This window comes from Nerophis lumbriciformis, linkage group LG33, assembly GCF_033978685.3.
Source record: "Nerophis lumbriciformis linkage group LG33, RoL_Nlum_v2.1, whole genome shotgun sequence".
NCBI classification, from domain to species: Eukaryota; Metazoa; Chordata; class Actinopteri; order Syngnathiformes; family Syngnathidae; genus Nerophis; species Nerophis lumbriciformis.
The window spans coordinates 11326039-11345295 of NC_084580.2; the positions used below are offsets into that span (position 1 = coordinate 11326039).

Consider the following 19257-nt stretch of genomic DNA (forward strand, 5'->3'; position numbering starts at 1 on the left):
TGTCAAAAGCCGTAGATATTATGTGACTAGGCCGGCACGCGAAGGCAGTGCCTTTAAGGTTTATTGGCGCTCTGTACTTCACAGCGGCGTTTTAAAAAGTCATAAATTTTACTTTTTGAAATTGATACCGCTAAATTTTGAAACCGATACCGATAATTTCCGATATCGGCTGTCCGATATTATCGGACATCCCTAGTGCTAATGTTTCAGTGTTGAAAAGGTTTTACTATGTTTGAAAACATCATGTAACAATACACGTCCAGGACAATGGTCATGTTGTGTTAGCATTAGCGTCATTGCTGACATTACAGACTTGGATTAGACATTCCTTGGTGGATCACTGGAAGAGGGGGGGTTTAATCATTTGGCAATGCAGTCTGCTGAACATGATGGAAAGCACCACTGTACATAGCAACTGACGCTGTGGTCAAAGTTGGAAATTCCACAAAACACATTTTAATATATTCAACACTGAAGTGGATGGTGCACCTCCCAATTTGTCACGTTTCATGTGTCAGGTAAACCGTGACTAATGGGGCCATATGAATCCCCTTTGTACTATAGAAACGTAGACACTTTTCAGTCAACTTCTTTAGCTTTTCAATGTCTTAGTGACAAAATATTTAAAGAACACATTTAAAAATTACGCATATGATTTTTTGCATACTGTAACTTTAAAAGGCATTTGAATCTTAAGGCCTTACATCTCCACTTCTATTTGTATTTCTCCCGCATAGATTTTTCCCCACAATCCCATCAACGACAGCACAGATGGGATTTAAAAACAGACATCATCGCTGACTGAAAATATCATCTTTAGCTTCGAGGTTGATGTACTTTTTCTCTCTATTATTCGACGCCTACATGCACGAAATAATGTGTTGGTCAAGTGAGACTGCAGCAGAGTGAGATGACTGTCCCTTATGTTTTCGCACATTCTGTAATGTATTAGACACCTGATCCAGGGAGTGTTAGGTGGTATGTACATTTGGAAGGAAATCTTGCTTATGGCGAAGGGATGAAAACTCATTGCTCCGAGAGCTGAATACAAAAAAAAATAGCTTATGTTTAGAATACGCCACTAAAAAGGGACTTGCAACTCACAAATGTCTGGATTTTGTTCACCCGTGGCTTATATCATACATACAGTCGCGATCAAAAGTTTACATACACTTGTGAAGGACATTGTGGGGGGGGCGTGGCCTGCGGACCTGCAGCGAAGCGGGGTGTGCCAGGGCCGGCTTCGAGATTAGCGACAGGTGCGTAGATGGCACACCTGGGCCGGTTTATCTAATCACCCGTCGCTCTGTTAAAGGGTTGTTGATGATGGAGAACGAGTACGAGCACGAGCATGAGAGAGAGCGAGGACTGACAGGTAACGCAATGACTGAAAAGGAACACAAAGAGCATTTATTGAAAAATAAATCATTGTTCAGAACGATGAATGAAGCTGTCATGTCCGTGATTGGTGGTCTGAAGAGCAAGTCTTCCACAGACATAATGTCATGGCTGTCTTGAGTTTCCAATACTTTCTACATCTCTTGTTTTTTTGTGATAGAGTGATTGGAGCACATACTTGTTGGTCACAAAAAAACATTCATGAAGTTTGGTTCTTTTATGAATTTATTATGGGTCTACTGAAAATGTGACCAAATCTGCTGGGTCAAAAGTGTACATACAGCAATGTTAATATTTGGTTACATGTCCCTTGGCAAGTTTCACTGCAATAAGGCGCTTTTGGTAGCCATCCACAAGCTTCTGGCAAGCTTCTGGTTGAATTTATGACCACTCCTCTTGACAAAATTGGTGCAGTTCAGCTAAATGTGTTGGTTTTCTGATATGGACTTGTTTCTTCAGCATTGTCCACATGTTTAAGTCAGGACTCTGGGAAGGCCGTTCTAAAACCTTAATTCTAACCTGATTTAGCCATTCCTTTACCACTTTTGACATGTGTTTGGGGTCATTGTCCTGTTGGAGCGCCCAAGACCCAACCTCCGGGCTGAAGATTGTAGGTTGTCCTGAAGAATTTGGACAACCTAAACCTCTGTCTGTCTTTGGTTCCAGGGACCACCAAAGACAGACATGACTTCGAGCAGATTCGTGACTGTTTATTTTTCAATAAACCTCTGCGCCGTCGGGTCGCTTTTCAGCTCCTTTTCCCCACTGCTCGCTCTGCGGTTCGCTTATCAGCCTCACGCGTCATCGTCGTCGTCATCTTCGTCTCGCTCTCGGTCGCTTCTGCGCTGCATGTACTGACTGCTGGCTCTCCAACTCCTTCTGCCCCGTCGTTCTCGGCTGCCGCCCTTTTACACACTGCCAGGTGATTCTAGAATTGCGCCCAGGTGGGCGATCCACGCACCTGACGTCCATCTCGGAGCCGGCCCCAGCTCGCCACGCCTCCTCACAGTCCACCATCGCCAGATGCAAGCCGGGACTCCAACCGGCTGAGCCTACTACCCCCCCCCCCCCCCCCCCCCCCCCCCCTTTTGAGGGAGCGGGAAAGGAAGTCAGTCACGGCCACCCGTGCCCCCGGTCTTCTCTTCCTTTTCCACTTTTTCTTCGATTTCTTCTTCTTGTCCTTCTTCTTGTCCTCCTTGTCCTTCTTTGTCTTTGTCTTCTTCTTTTTCTTTGTCATTTTCTTATTCTTTGTCTTTGTCTTTTATTTCTTTGTCTACTTCTACTTGTTCTTCTTCTTGTTCTTCTTCTTGTTCTTCTTATTGTTCTTCTCTCTCTTCTTCTTCCCTTTCTACTTCTTGTTCTTCTTGTTCTTCTCTTTTTTCTTCTTGTTATTCTTCTTCTTCAACTGTGGGGGGGGGGCCATCCTCCTTTTTCATTGTTTCATTTACTCTCTGTAAAGCACCAGTTCCATTGGCAGCAAAACAGGCCCATAGCATAACACTACCACCACCATGCTTGACAGTAGACATGGTGTTCCTGGGATTAAAGGCCTACTGAAACCCACTACTACCGACCACGCAGTCTGATAGTTTATATATCAATGATGCAATCTTAACATTGCAACACATGCCAATACGGCCGGGTTAGCTTACTAAAGTGCAATTTTAAATTTTGCGCGAAATATGCTGCTGAAAACGTCTCGGTATGATGACGCCTGCGCGTGACGTCACGGATTGTAGAGGACATTTGGGGACAGCATGGTGGCCAGCTATTAAGTCGTCTGTTTTCACCGCAAAATTCCACAGTATTCTGGACATCTGTGTTGGTGAATCTTTTGCAATTTGTTCAATGAACAATGGAGACAGCAAAGAAGAAAGCTGTAGGTGGGAAGCGGTGTATTGCGGCAGGTGTTGTGCCGGATAACGCACCCCCGCCGTAGAATGCACCCCCTGACTGTTGTGCCGGATAACACAGCCGGTGTTTCATTGTTTACATTCCCGAAAGATGACAGTCAAGCTTTACCATTGGCCTGTGGAGAACTGGGACAACAGAGACTCTTACCAGGAGGACTTTGAGTTGGATGCGCAGATGTGGTACCGTGAGTACGCATGCAGCTGCGGACTCCAAACATTTGATCGCTTGCCCGTACGTGCGTGCCGCTATGTGCATGTCACGTACATAACTTTGGGGACTTTGGGGAAATATATGTCCTATATGAACTTTGGGGAGGTGAACGGTACTTTGGGCTGTGGGATTGAGTGTGTTGTGCAGGTGTTTGAGTTGTATTGGTGGGTTATATGGACGGGAGGGGGGAGGTGTTTGTTATGTGGGATTAATTTGTGGCATATTAAATATAAGCCTGGTTGTGTTGTGGCTAATAGAGTATATATATGTCTTGTGTTTATTTACTGTTTTAGTCATTCCCAGCTGAATATCAGGTCCCACCCGCCTCTCACAGCATCTTCCCTATCTGAATCGCTCCCACTGCCCTCTAGTCCTTCACTCTCACTTTCCTCATCCACGAATCTTTCATCCTTGCTCAAATTAATGGGGAAATTGTCGCTTTCTCCGTCCAAATCGCTCTCGCTGCTGGTGGCCATGATTGTAAACAATGTGCAGATGTGAGGAGCTCCACAACCTGTGACGTCACGCGCATATCGTCTGCTACTTCCGGTGCAGGCAAGGCTTTTTTATCAGCGACCAAAAATTGCGAACTTTATCGTCGATGTTCTCTACTAAATCCTTTCAGCAAAAATATGGCAATATCGCGAAATGATCAAGTATGACACATAGAATGGACCTGCTATCCCCGTTTAAATAAGAAAATCGCATTTCAGTAGGCCTCACCTTTTCTCCTCCAAAAATACTGCTGGGTATTGTGGCCAAACAGCTCAATTTTTGTTTCATCTGACATCACATGAACAAAGACAAGACCTTCTGGAGGAAAGTTCTGTGGTCAGATGAAACAAAAAATCAGCTGTTTGGAATGAATGAATGTTCTTAGTGACCAACAAGTATTTGCTCCAATCACTTTAAAAAATAAGAGTTGTAGAAATGATTGGAAACTCAAGACAGCCATGACATTATGTTCTTTACAAGTGTATGTCAACTTTTGACCACAACTGTATACTCTAGTTTGCATCATGTCCACAGCTTGAATGTCCCTCATCTCCCCAGACCAACGTCCCAGGAGCCCACATACACTCGCACACATTCTCCATGGAGCCATGTGGAAAGATGCAACCCCCTGGAGACCCCCCCCCCCCGCTTCACCTTGAAATAGCGCCACTTAAACACAGGTGACACTTCGTGACACCTCACACCTGCATGGAGTGAGTAATGATGGGCGGTGGAGGGGTGTATTCAGGGTAATCACCGCTTTGTCACCCATGGGGAACTCCAGGGACTTCCCGGTAGCGAAGGTGTGTCATTAACACACAGCAACGATGCAATCACTGGCAACGCGGCGTGCAACAAGCCCCTATGGGGAAAAGCAAGGACCTACAATAACTACTCTGACCTTTGTCACTTGTTGGAATGAGGCTCTATTATTTGGACAATGTTAAATGTTGTAAAGATTCCCTTTCAAAACAAATGCAAATATAATTAGAATTTGTGTAGTTCTTAGTTATAATAATAATAATAGGTTTTATTTGTAAAAAAAAAAAAAAAGCACTTTACATTGAGTAAACAACCTCAAAGTGCTACAGTGTATTAAAAAATACAAATTAAAAAAATGAAAAGATAATAAAAAATAAATAAAAATAAAAACTAGAACAGCCAAATAGCTAAAACTAGTATGCATATATCTAAAATAAAAAAAGGCTTTTTTAAAAAGAAGGGTTTTTAAGCCTTTTTTTAAAAGCATCCACAGTCTGTGGTGCCCTCAGGTGGTCAGGGTGAGCGTTCCACAGACTGGGAGAGGCGGAGCAGAAAGCCCGGTCTCCCATTGTTCGTAGCTTTGTCCTTGGAGGTTGGAGGAGTTTAGCCTGTCCGGAGCGAAGGTGTTGTGTGGAGGATTTGGGTAGAGGAGGGCATTTCCATGGAGGCACTGGTGGGTTAGTAGGGAGACTTTGAATTCAATCCTGAGTGGAACAGGTAGCCAGTGAAGGGATTTGAGAGTTGGTGTGATATGGTCATATTTCCGCACTCTCAACAGGATCCTAGCAGCACTATTCTGTATGCATTGCAGCTTCTGGGTGTTCTTGCTGGGGATCCCGACAAGAAGTGCGTTGCAGTAGTCTAGCCATTAGTTGTGAAGTGTGTAAGTAACCAGGGGCGTAGAAGTGCGGCTCCTCTTTGACCCTCGGTCCATTCCGTAGAGAGGGAACATGTAATTCTGTTCAGTTACTGTGGAGCTTGTCCTCACAGGGGACACTGTGGAAATCCCAGGTCCAAAGCCATGGCAAGTCGCTCTCCCGACATGACAAGACCACTCTATCTTCAATCGTCGTGAGACGACGTCATTGGAACGAGAGCGTGCTGGCAAACTTTGCTGCTTGTTGAGTGCATTAATGACATAAAATGTAAATTGTTACGCTAACTGCTTGAGTAAGATGGCAAGGCAAGGCAACTTTATTTGTATAGCACTTTTCATAAGGCAGACTCAAAGTGCTTCACAGCACAACATGTGGGACAACAAAGTGAAATGAAAGAAAATAAAAGCAAAATTAAAATTAAAATGCAAACAATAAAAAATAAAAACAGGGCGGACGTTAAAAGTTAAAAGATCAAAAGATTTAGCTGAAAGCTAAGGTGAACATAAACATTTTCAGTCTAGTTGTAAAAGTAGTCATCTTCAGGAAGTTTATTCCAGCTATGTGTTGCATAGTGACTGAATGACGCTCTCCCTTGATTTGATTATGATTAATTTTTCATCGAAACAGGAATATATATCCAAACAGTCGGCATCCCAGTGAGAGCAGACTTTGTACAGTAAGTGATTGTTTTATTGTGTTCTTATAGTTTGTATTTCTTGTTCAGTGTTTAGCAATCCTGCTGCATGATGCTTAGCTAGATCTGTTTGGCACACAGCTTGTAAAGCTTGTTACTCTGGATATTTTCCAAATGTCAAAATTTTAGGGTACCAGCACTCAAAAAATCGGGATTGTTTTCAAGTGTCACAATTTAGGGTACAAGCACTCAAGTGTCTAGGTCATACTTCCCAACCCTCCCAATTTTTCCGGGAGACTCCCGAATTTCAGTGCCCCTCCCGAAAATCTCCCGGGGCAACCATTCTCCCGAATTTCTCCCGATTTTCACCCGGACAACAATATTAAGGGCGTGACGTGATGGCACTGCCTTTAGCGTCCTCTACAACCTGTCGACACGTCCGCTTTTTCACCATACAAACAGCGTGCCGGACCAGTCACATGTTGTATGCGGCTTCTGCATACACACGAAAGTGACTGCAAGACATACTTGATCAACAGACATACAGGTCACACTGAGGGTGGCCGTATAAACAACTTTAACACCGTTACAAATATGCGCCACACTGTGAACCCACACCAAACAAGAATGACAAACACATTTCTGTCAAGACTTGGACTATGGTGTGTTTGTTTTACCGAGATGCAAGTAAAGCTGGACTGGTCATGGCGTGAAGGTGAATACATATTTATTTATAACACTCAAAGGAACAAAAGGCGCGCTCAAGGCAGATGTACAAACTTGACTAACGAAACAAAAAGACTTTCACGTCGGCAAAAAACTGTGAACAATTAAACAAAAACACTAACTGTGGCATTAATAAACAAAAAACTTACTTGGCATGGACTATGAAGTGCGCAGAGGTAAAAGTGTGACAGGGGTATGAATCTGGGATTTCGCCAGAACGATGAACTGGAAACAATGAACTTAAATACTACCGACATGATTAACGAAAACAGGTGCGTGACTCAAAACGTGAAACAGGTGCGTGACGTGACAGGTGAAAACTAATGGGTTGCTATGGTGACAAAACAAAACAAAAGTGCACAAAAAGTCCAAAAACAAAACCGAACATGACTAAAACAAAACATGATCACACAGACATGACAATTTCGGGAGAACATACGCACCGTAAGACAACATAAACACAACAGAACAAATACCCAGAATCCCATGCAGCCCTAACTCTTCCGGGCTACAATATACAACCCCGCTACCACCAAAGCCCCCCCCCCTCCCCCCCAATCTCCCGAATTCGAAGGTCTCAAGGTTGGCAAGTATGGTGTAGGTGCTTGTTTCTTTAAGATCCTCATTACATTCAGGCTCAAAAATAAAAGGTTCTGGATCATCATTTGTCCCAAAGTAGTTTTTGTTGCCTCTAATGAAGTCTGCCGTTTGTTGTTGTTGAAGGGAAAAGCGAACGTAGGAAAGAAAAACATGTGTTCTTGTCTTACATAAGGATTGTGAATGATAGACAACATTCCCCAAAAAAGTGACGTTCCCCTTTAAATAGACTTAGCAACTGAAAAAAAGAGGGCCTTCATTGCAGCATGTTTCTAATTTTCATCAGAAATTGTAGTATTTATAGTTTTAACGCGATACTGTAATATTACAAACATCTTGTTTGGGGTGCAACTTATAAGAACCTTTGCTAAAATCACCAAGAGTGAATCTGATACAGTCTTTATAGTGTAAAGGAATTGATAGGTTCTTGATATTGTGTCCATACAGTAAAGTATACAAAGGCAAGAAATGTACTAATAGGCGTAAAATGTTATGTGGGATTTTTTTTCAGTCGACCGGCACACACCGACGTGACGGCAGCCAATCAAAACACCTTTTGCTCTTTTGTCCGCACGCCAGTGAAGGGCTCTCTGCAAGCCCAGCCTCATCATGCAAGCTAATTCAGACACGAGCCCACTTCAGGCTGCACTGATAAAGACTATTGAGATGAGCTGCGTGTTGACCAGGCTGTGGACGGTCTGTGTGTGCGATCCAACCAGCTGATGGACGCGACAAATACAGGAACATTTCTATATCATGTTGTGGAGGTTTCCCTCCAGGGGGTTCTTTGGACCACCAAGCATTGACATGACAGCCCGGTTCAGGTTCACAACACAGTTTTATTTTGCAATGAGTGTCTCTTGTCTCTCTCGCTCTCGCTCGCGCTCTTGCTCCAGCTCCCACAACGTCTCTCCTCCCAGTTTGCTGCTTATACAGAGCGACAGGTGATTAGATAACAAGACCGAGGTGGGCCATCTACGCACCTGTCGCTGACTTCGAGGCCGGTCCTGGCACACACCGCTTCGCTGCAGGCCCGCAGGCCACGCCCCCCTCCACACATGTATATTTTGTACTGTTGAAAGGCTCGTTGGAAGAGTTATATTTGTAAAAACATGTGACAAATCTTGACTATTTTATCATATTTGGTTGATGTGACGTGGTACGTCACTGAATACATTAAACTATCTATATTAGATTCTACAACCCGGGCAACACTATATCTCCGCACTCTAAGATCGAACTACATTTTTCGGCAGCGTTCACCCCACAATGTGGTGGTCATCAAAGGCTATAGCTCCGGGATTTGGGATTTTCGAAAGACCAACAAATTAACTCTTGTGGGATCTCCGGGTAGTTCTCAACTGACAGACTGACCAGCACACATGTGTAAGTTAGTTGAGGAGTGGAATGCCCTCCCACAGCAGTGTGTGACCAGCATGAGGATGTTGTTATGGTTATTTCACAGTCTACCCAGCAGGCACAAGTAGAGATGTCCGATAATGGCTTTTTTGCCGATATCCGATATTCCGATATTGTCCAACTCTTAATTACCGATTCCGATATCAACCGATACCGATATATACAGTCGTGGAATCAACACATTATTATGCCTAATTTTGTTGTGATGCCCCGCTGGATGCATTAAACAATGTAACAAGGTTTTCCAAAATAAATCAACCCAAGTTACGGAAAAAAAATGCCAACATGGCATTGCCATATTTATTATTGAAGTCACAAAGTGCATTATTTTTTTTTAACACGCCTCAAAACAGCAGCTTGGAATTTGGGACATGCTCTCCCTGAGAGAGCATAAGGAGGTTGAGGTGGGCGGGGTTGAGGTGGGGTGAGGGGTAATAGGGGGTAGCGGGGGGTGCATATTGTAGCGTCCCGGAAGAGTTAGTGCTGCAAAGGGTTCTGGGTATTTGTTCTGTTGTGTTTATGTTGTGTTACGGTGCGGATGTTCTCCCGAAATGTGTTTGTCATTCTTGTTTGGTTTGGTTTCTCAGTGTGGCGCATATTTGTAACAGTGTTAAAGTTGTTTATACAGACACCCTCAGTGTGACCTGTATGGCTATTGACCAAGTATGGCTTGCATTCACTTGTGTGTGTGTGAAAAGTCGTAGATATTATGTGATTGGGCCGGCACGCAAAGGCAGTGCCTTTAAGGTTTATTGGCGCTCTGTACTTCTCCCTACGTCCTTGTACACAGCGGCGTTTTAAAAAGTCATGAATTGTACTTTTTGAAACCGATACCGATAATTTCCGATATCACATTTTAAAGCATAATAATATCGGCAGCACAAGACATTAAAACGACTTTTGAGAACTACTTGAATGAGGTCTTGATGTTGAGCAACTCAAACATAACGTTGGAACAACATGCTTTTTGACAACGTTGAATCAATGTTGGGTCCTGACGTTGATTTGCCATTGAATTTTGGTCATTTTCCAACCAATTTTTTACAACACTTATACAACGTTGAAACAACAATGCTTTTTGACAATGTTTATTCAATGTCAGGTTGTGACGTTGATTTGACCATTGACATTTGGTCATATTCCAACCAACAACGTGGATTCGACATTAGACACCATCTCAATTTACAAATACAACTATTTTGCAGCGTTTTTTCAAAGGCACTTTTAAAGGACATGTATGTATAATCAATTTTGCACCATGTTTTGTGCCTGCTGGGTACTGAAGATCCTAGTCATTTTAGTTAGATACATTGTAAAACTCCCAATTCAATATGTATTTTTTGATGAAAAATGTACTCCAGCAAACAGAAAGCAAAAGCATAAAGGGCTGTTTGACATACAGTCATACCCTCGCCACATCGTGCTTCGAAGTTTGCAGCTTCACCATATCGCTGGTCTTTTCCCTGAGCATATTTTACGTATTTCTGTGCTGAATTAAGCATTTTCGAGCACAAAAATGGTTATAGTTATGGTGTTGGTTTATTCCGAACATGCATACAAATACAATATAATACAGCACATAATTACAGTTTCTCAGGACAGCATGTCCAAAAAGGAGTCAGAGGAAATGGCAAAATGAACTAAAAATATATCAATATCAATATCAGAATTGTAGTGGCCACGACATGAGAGCTAACCACACTTGCCAACCCTCCCGAATTTTTCAGGAGACTCCCGAATTTCAGTGCCTATCCCGAAAATCTCCCGGGACAACCATTCTCCCGAATTTCTCACGATTTCCAGCCGGACAACCCTAAACTCACTCCTTTCCTGCAAATTAAATTTCACAGATGCTGCCCATACCTATGCTCCTTCAAAGGCTGTGCTGCTGGCTGCAAAGCATTGCACTTTCAAATACAACAATGAGTAGAGGAGTGTTATGTGTGTGTATATGTGTAAATAAATGAACACTGAAATTCAAGTATTTATTTTATATATATATATATATATATATATATATATATATATATATATATATATATATATATATATGTATGTGTGTGTGTGTGTGTGTGTGTGTGTATATATATATAAAATAAATATATATATATATATATATAGCTAGAATTCACTGAAAGTCAACTATTTCTTTTATATATATATATATATATATATATATATATATATATATATATATATATATATATATATATATATATATATATATATATATATATATATATATTCGGAGGTCTCAAGGTTGGCAAGAATGGAGCTAACCGATCAGATCGTGCTGTTCAGTATCGTGGCCACTGATTGGCTCAGCCCAAGGCGGACATTTTTAACATATAGAGGGCTCTGATAATGTTAAAAAAAAACGTATTTAGAAAGTTGTAAACCGTTTTTTAAAACAGTAAAAAGGTATTGAGCTACGAACATAATAAATGTATGATTAAAAATACTATTTCGCGGATATTCATTAACTACGGACAGGCCAATTAACAGTAATAAACGAGGGTTTACTGTGTAAGCAGTTAAGATTTTGATACATTTTACACGGGAACAACTTGTAAAGCATAATATTTGTCGGTACTATAGAGCAGTGTTTTTCAACCTTTTTGGAGCCAAGGCACATTTTTTGTGTTGAAAAAATCCGGAGGCACACCACCAGCAGAAATCATCACAAAACTAAACTCAGTTGACAGTAAAGAGTCGTTGTCGCAATTGTTGGATATGACTTTAAAGCATAACCAAGCATGCATCACTATAGCTCTTGTCTCAAAGTAGGTGTGCTTGACTTATTTGGAGTTTTTTGCCGTTTTCCTGTGTGTAGTGTTTTACTTTTTGTCTTGCGCTCCTATTTTGGTGACTTGTTTTCTTGTTTTGGTATTTTCCTGTAGCAGTTTCATGTCTTCCTTTGAGCGATATTTCCCGCATCTACTTTGTTTTAGCAATCAAGAATATTTCAGTTGTTTTTATCCTTCTTTGTGGGGACATTGTTGATTGTCGTGTCATGTTCGGATATACATTGTCTTTGCTCCACGGTAAGTATTTGCTGTCGTCCAGCATTCTGTTTTTAATTTGTAGACAATTCAGTTTTAGTTTTGTTCTGCATAGCCTTCCCTAAACTTCATTGCCTTTTGTCAGGGGCACCCACCTTTTGGTTATTTTTGGTTTAAGCATTAGGTACCTTTTTTACCTGCACGCTACCTCCCACTGTTTTCGACATCAACAAAGCAATTAGCTACCTGCTGCCACCTACTGATATGGAAGAGTATTACACGGTTACTCTGCCAAACTCTAGACAGCACCGGCACTGAACAACAACACATCATTTGCAGACTATAATTACTGGTTTGCAAAAAATATTTTTAACCCAAATAGGTGAAATTAGATCATCTCCCACGGCACACCAGACTGTATCTCACGACACACTAGTGTGCCGCGGCACAGTGGTTGAAAAACACTGCTATAGTTCCCCCCCCCCCATTCTCACCACATTCTACAGAGGCACTATAGAGAGCCTGCTGACCAACAGCATCTCTGTCTGGACTGGAGCCTGCAATGCCTCAGACTGGAAGTCTCTCCAGAGAGTGGTGAGGACGGCGGAAAAGATCATCAGGACTCCTCTTCCTCCTATCCAGGTGATCGCAAAAAGCCGCTGCCTGACCAGGGCTCAGAAAATCTGCAAAGACTCCTCCCACCCCCTCCAAGGACTGTTTTCACTGCTGGACTCTAGAAAGAGGTTCCGCAGCCTCCGAAGCAGAACCTTTAGGTTCTGTAACAGCTTCTTCCCTCAAGCCGTAAGACTTTTGAACGCATCATAATTAAATTATCCCCTCAACTCCCCCCAAAATGGATTAACTCGCTGGAATAAAAAAGACAATATAACATACATCCATAAAACGTGGACGCATGTGAAAGTGCAATATATTTATCTGTACAGTAATCTATTTATTTATTTATATATATTTTTTTTAATTTTATTTTATATATATATATTTATATATTATTTATATATATTTATTTATTTATTTATATATGCACCTTATTGCTTTTTTTATCCTGCACTACCATGAGCTATTGTAACGAAATTTCGTTCTTATCTGTGCTGTAAAGTTCAAATTTGAATGACAATAAAAAGGAAGTCTAAGTCTAAGTCTAAGTCTAAGTCTAGAGAACTGATCGACCAATCGAATATTTTTTGGGGTAATTTAATGAAATGTGTATTAATTTTTATTCAAGTATCAATGCGACCCCCAAAGGCATAAGTGGTAGAAAATGGATGGATGGATGTAGGCATTCTCACACATACATCCAAAGAAAAATCATTCAAATGAAATAAATAATTGTTTGACGTTTACAAAAGTGTATAGGAAGTTGAAAAATGATAAGAGACTTAAAAACAACATTTAGGCCAAAAAAAAACCTATATATGTAATAATGTAATTGCATATGTTTAAATGTTACAATGTGTTTTATGTGTGCCTCACCTGCAGCTGACTCTGTCTCCATCGCTCCTTCCTCCTCTGCCTCCTCCTCAGACATTTTATCCTCTTTCTTTCTCTTCTACTCATCCTTCTCTCCCCGACCAACGACGCCGGTGGAGTCGGGGTCAAAGGTGGGCTCATCGCGTCAATCACCCCACTTGCCCCCGCCTCCTCCTCCTCATCCTCCTCCTCCTCCTCCTCCTCACATGACCACCCTGTCCTCTGCACTTCCAGCCAGAATGGATCAGGGTCTCTGCCAGGACAGCTGTGGGGGTCCACTGCAGGTGTCCTGGATGACAAGAGTCTCAGAGGGGTCGCTGGAGTGGATCTGGCTTGGACAGAGGCTTGTGGTTTCACGTTGGTGGCAGAGCTTCCTCTTGGCTCGTTGTTCGATCCCTCCGCATCGGAGCTGGACAGACTCGCCATGCTTTCTCCTGATGCATTCCCAATAGTCTCGATACTGATGGTCCTTCTGACGAGTGCCCCTCTGTCTTCCTGTTCTCTCGTCTTAACTTGTCTCGTGACTCTGTGGACTTTCCGTCCTGGCATCGGGGGTCTCACCAGCTTCTCCACACTACAATCTCCGCTGGCCCCAGCCTGGGAGCTCATGGCCGCACCTTCATCCTCACTCCTATCTACGCGTGTGATGCTTTAAAGTGATTTGTGGAGTTTCGAGGGACTGTTCCAGTGAGCGGGAGGTCCATTCGACCCCCCCACCCAAAACCGCACCAACCCCCCCCCCAGTAAAAGCCCCCTGGGACATTCCATGCTATGTGAAACAAAAAAGAAAAGGCCCACCCGCCCCACCATTTCACAATAGATGACAATAGCATGGGGCCCGGGCCATGGTTATTTGTGTCAAAAGAGTGCAGTGTGTAAGATGAACAAACTAGATCAGGCCTGGGCAATTATTTTGACTCAGGGGCCACATTTAGAGAAAAAAATGTGTCTGGGGGCCGGTATATCTATTTTTAGGAACACTGATACAAAACCTCACAATAATGTCTGATTGAATGCTAAAAACGTCATGACAGAACGCCTTAAAAAACGTAATGGAATTTTACATTTTTCTATGAACGATAAAACACGGAATATTGACAAAATATGAACGTCACACCCCCTTTCGATCGACATATTTTACAATCAAGTGAAACACAACAAAAATGCAACAAACAGCAAACGGTACAAAATAAACCAACCTACAATCTGATATATCTGATATATCACTAATCTTTAGAACTTTGTTGTGAAAATCTCCTTCCGCGTCTGTGGAAACGCTTCTCACCCACACTGCTTGGTGCCTCGTTTGGGTTGCTGTGACGTTGATTACCATGATAACTAATTAGATGACCATAGTAACTAATTAGATGACCATAGTAACTAATTAGATTACCATAGTAACTGGTATATCATCCAAAAGTGCAGATTCCAACCATTGAAATACTTAGTATAGTTCGAGACTTACGGTCATTAGAAAACATCACGGCACATCATAATGGCAGCTACACTTTCCATCTTAAACATCTAAAAAATGTGTCTGGGGGCCGGTATATCTACTTTTAGGAACACTAATACAAACCTCACAATAATGTCTCATTGAATGCTAAAAACGTCATGACAGACTGCCTTAAAAAACGTAATGGAATTTTACATTTTTATATGAACGATAAAACACTGAATATTGACAAAGTATGAACGCCACACCCGGTTTCGGTCAACATATTTGACAATCAAGTGAAACGCAACAAAAATGCAACAAACAGCGAACGGTACAAAATAAACCAACCTACAATCTGATATATCTGATATATCACTAAGCTTTAGAACTTTGTTGTGAAAATCTCCTTCCGCGTCTGTGGAAACGCTTCCCACCCACACTGCTTGGTGCCTCGTCTGGGTTGCTGTGACGTTGATTACCATAGTAACTAATTAGATGACCATAGTAAATAATTAGATTACCATAGTAACTGGTATATCATCCAAAAGTGCAGATTCCAACCATTGAAATACTTAGTATAGTTCAAGACTTACAGTCATTAGAAAACATCACTGTACATCATAATGGCAGCTACACTTTCTATCTTAAACATCTAAAAAATGTGTCTGGGGGCCGGTATATCTATTTTTAGGAACACTAATACAAAACCTCACAATAATGTCTGATTGAATGCTAAAAACGTCATGACAGACCGCCTTAAAAAACGTAATGAAATTTTACATTTTTCTATGAACGATAAAACACAGAATATTGACAAAGTATGAACATCACACCCCCTTTCGATCGACATATTTTACAATCAAGTGAAACGCAACAAAAATGCAACAAACAGCGAACGGTACAAAATAAACCAACCTACAATCTGATATATCTGATATATCACTAAGCTTTAGAACTTTGTTGTGAAAATCTCCTTCCGCGTCTGTGGAAACGCTTCCCACCCACACTGCTTGGTGCCTCGTTTGGGTTGCTGTGTGTGACGTTGATTACCATAGTAACTAATTAGATGACCATAGTAACTAATTAGATTACCATAGTAACTGGTATATCATCCAAAAGTGCAGATTCCAACCATTGGATTACTTAGTATAGTTCAAGACTTACGGTCATTAGAAAACATCACGGCACCTCATAATGGCAGCTACACTTTCCATCTTAAACATCGAAAAAATGTGTCTGGGGGCCGGTATATCTATTTTTAGGAACACTGATACAAAACCTCACAATAATGTCTGATTGAATGCTGAAAACATCATGACAGACCGCCTTAAAAAACGTAATGGAATTTTACATTTTTATATGAATGCTCGGTGTCTCGTCTGGGTTGCTGTGACGTTAATTACCATAGTAACTAATTAGATGACCATAGTAAATAATTAGTATTAATTATTAATAATTTTTTTTTTTTTTTTTTTTTTTTTTTTTTATGTCCTGTCCAGCTTCTCAGGCAAATCATATAGTTGATGTAGATGCCCATGTCGGCTGTTCAGATTTACTTTACAAAAGAGAAGTGTAGGATACTTCTCTTGTTGCCTTATTTGTATTTGACTTTATTAAATGTATTTATATTATCATTTAGTGCAGCCGGGCCGGAGCAGGAGGGGATAGAAAGAGAGAAAAAAAGAAGACAGAGGGGGAAATTGTGGGGACAAGAGGGGGATTAGACAGAGAGACAAAAACAACAACAGCAAACAACAACAACAACAACAATAGAGCAACATCAGCAAATATGACATGTACAAATATGATGGTAAAAGTAATAGCAAATAAGCAGTTAGCGAAAAATAAAAAATAATACAGAAATGACAATGAGCATTATTACACTACAAATGGATCAATACAAATACCAATAGAAATAGCGCTATTGATAATGAACAATACCAATAATTTACCTTTATTATCAACAATACAGTTGTTTAAATGCAACAATACATATACGTAATGATAACTTGAGATACGAAAGAATGCAGAAAAATGGAGGGGGAGAAAGAGAAGCAACCTACATTAACCTTGTAGATTGTTATAGTCACAATAGGTTAAGCTTTGTCAGTGTGCCATGTGTTACACCCAGTTTACCCTAGGGCAACAACGTTAATATATGTTTGATGAAACGTGATTATGTGCATGAGTGTAAGTATGCATATGTACTTGTATATGTACAGAATGTGTATATGTGTTTGTACAATGAATGTATATGTACAGAATGTGTATATGTGTTTGTACAGTGAATGTATATGAACAGTATGTGTATGTGTATGTTTGTATATTGAATGTGCGTGTGGATGTACGAACATTAGGTAGGTAAATATGTACTGTATTTGTGTATGTATGTGGGAGCGTAGGTACCTATGTACGTATGTGAGCATATGTGAATTTGCATGTACAATACAATCGACTCCCAGAGTGCGTGGGAGCCAGAGCACGGCCCCATCACCCCCGAGAGCCCAACCCACAAACAGGAGGCGTGGTGCCCAGGGAACCAGGGACCACCGCCCCCACGCAGCCAAGCCGGCCAGCGACAGGAACCCCAGAGCCCGACCCACCGTACCGCCCACAAGGGCCAGCAGCAGGCCGCAGACAGACGCACCCGGCAGAGGACAGGGCACGAGAAAAGCAGGGGACAGCCAGACCCCAAGCCAGCGAGAGACCACACCCCACACGGGCAGAAAGGCGAGACGCCCCGCCCGAGGGACCCAGAGACTCCCCGCAACCGGACGGGAAGACCGCCCCCGCCCCACCGGCAACCGGGCCCCCACGAGCCCACCCCCCACCCCCGGAGAGCGCGGCGAGGCCAGCCCTCGGCCACCCCACCCAAACCGGCCGCCGCAGGACCACCCAGGCACAGGGCCACGGGAACCACCCACCCCACCCGCAGGGACCCCAACGATGGAGATGGAACAACCAGCAACCGCCCCGCCGAGCCCCCCCCCCTGAGGGAGGGGAAAATTAAAAAATAATATTAATAAAATATATTAAAAAATAAATAAATTAATAAATTAATTAATTAATTAATTAAAAAAAAAAAGAATTAAAAGAAGATCACAGACATGCTGACAAACAAGGTCACTACCCCAGCAACTGGCCGACTCGCAGCACCTCGGAATACCTTGCAGCACCAAGCTACCACAACAGACGCAGGGACTAGGCCCAACAGGCCCCAACCAAGACGGGCACCCGGAAGGGATGGACAGCGGGACCCAGGAGCTCCAGACACGCAGTTCGGATGCAGTAGCCTGAGGCGTCGACCCCCGTCTGACAGGCAGGCCCAGAGCGTACCCCCAGAAATATACATACATACATGTTAATTATTAATAATTAACGGGCCGCATGTTGCAACTGGGTCTTAATTTGCCCAGGTCTGAACTAGATCCTGCATGTCAACTCACACACCAGCTCAAACCGTGCTTGGCTACAGAAATCAAATTAAATGTTTGTACAACTTAATCAAGACATGGAGTTCAAAGTTACAACCCAAATCGTTTGCCTATTTCGTTTTAACAGTTGTTGTTTATTAGGCTTTTTAAAGCAAAATAGGGTGCAATTCTGTCTGTGAACAGCAGATGACAGCAGCTGCCCTCACTCCCTTCCTATTGGCGCTGTCCCTGGTCCTGAAACCACCCTTTTTTTCCCCCACCCCTTTATTTAACGCCCTTTTACTTCAATCCAACCTTGTCCAATTTCAGCACATTTGAATATTACATTTTAGTACTACTCGCAATTAAACCCGTTTTCAACCTACACGTCACGTCTATGAAAAAAAATAAATCCACTAAAGAAGTAGGTTTTGAGAGTGAGAGAAGCAGCCAGTATGGGTGTGAGGTGAATAAATGGGAGAAGGAGGAGAGGGGGAGCCTTTTAAAGTGCGGGAGCGACCTCCACGCAGTCTGACGTGTTTCGACGCTGCCGCTATAAAAATCCTCCACGCCGTTACCGAGCTCAGATGACTCCAAACACCAGTGGGCGCGCACGGCTGTCAACTCACACATGATCAGGCGCACACATGTACAGCGTGCGCACACACACACACACACATGCACTCACACACACACGCGCGCGCGCGCACACCCGGCGTGCGTCATGCGTCCTGAGAGTAACTCGCTTCCTCGGCTGGAGCGCGTCAAGACGCACACGATGAGCTCCATCGGCGGCAGCGGCTGAGGGGGCCCCCCCATCCCCCTTAACCTCGCCCGGCTGCATGCCCTCCCCGCACCGCCCCGGGAAAGTTGCACGCCAACT

General features: G+C 42.6%; 1 protein-coding gene across 1 annotated transcript in view; it reads right to left on the reverse strand.

Moving 5' to 3' along the window:
• Positions 1–14216, reverse strand: part of rnf180a (ring finger protein 180a) — a 35258-nt gene extending 21042 nt beyond the window's left edge. The window contains exon 1 of the mRNA XM_061928793.2: positions 13527–14216. Within this exon, the coding sequence (XP_061784777.1) occupies positions 13527–14132 (606 nt within the window). The 5' untranslated portion in view covers positions 14133–14216. The remainder of the gene's footprint in view (positions 1–13526) is intronic.
• Between the last annotated feature and the right edge of the window lie 5041 nt (positions 14217–19257).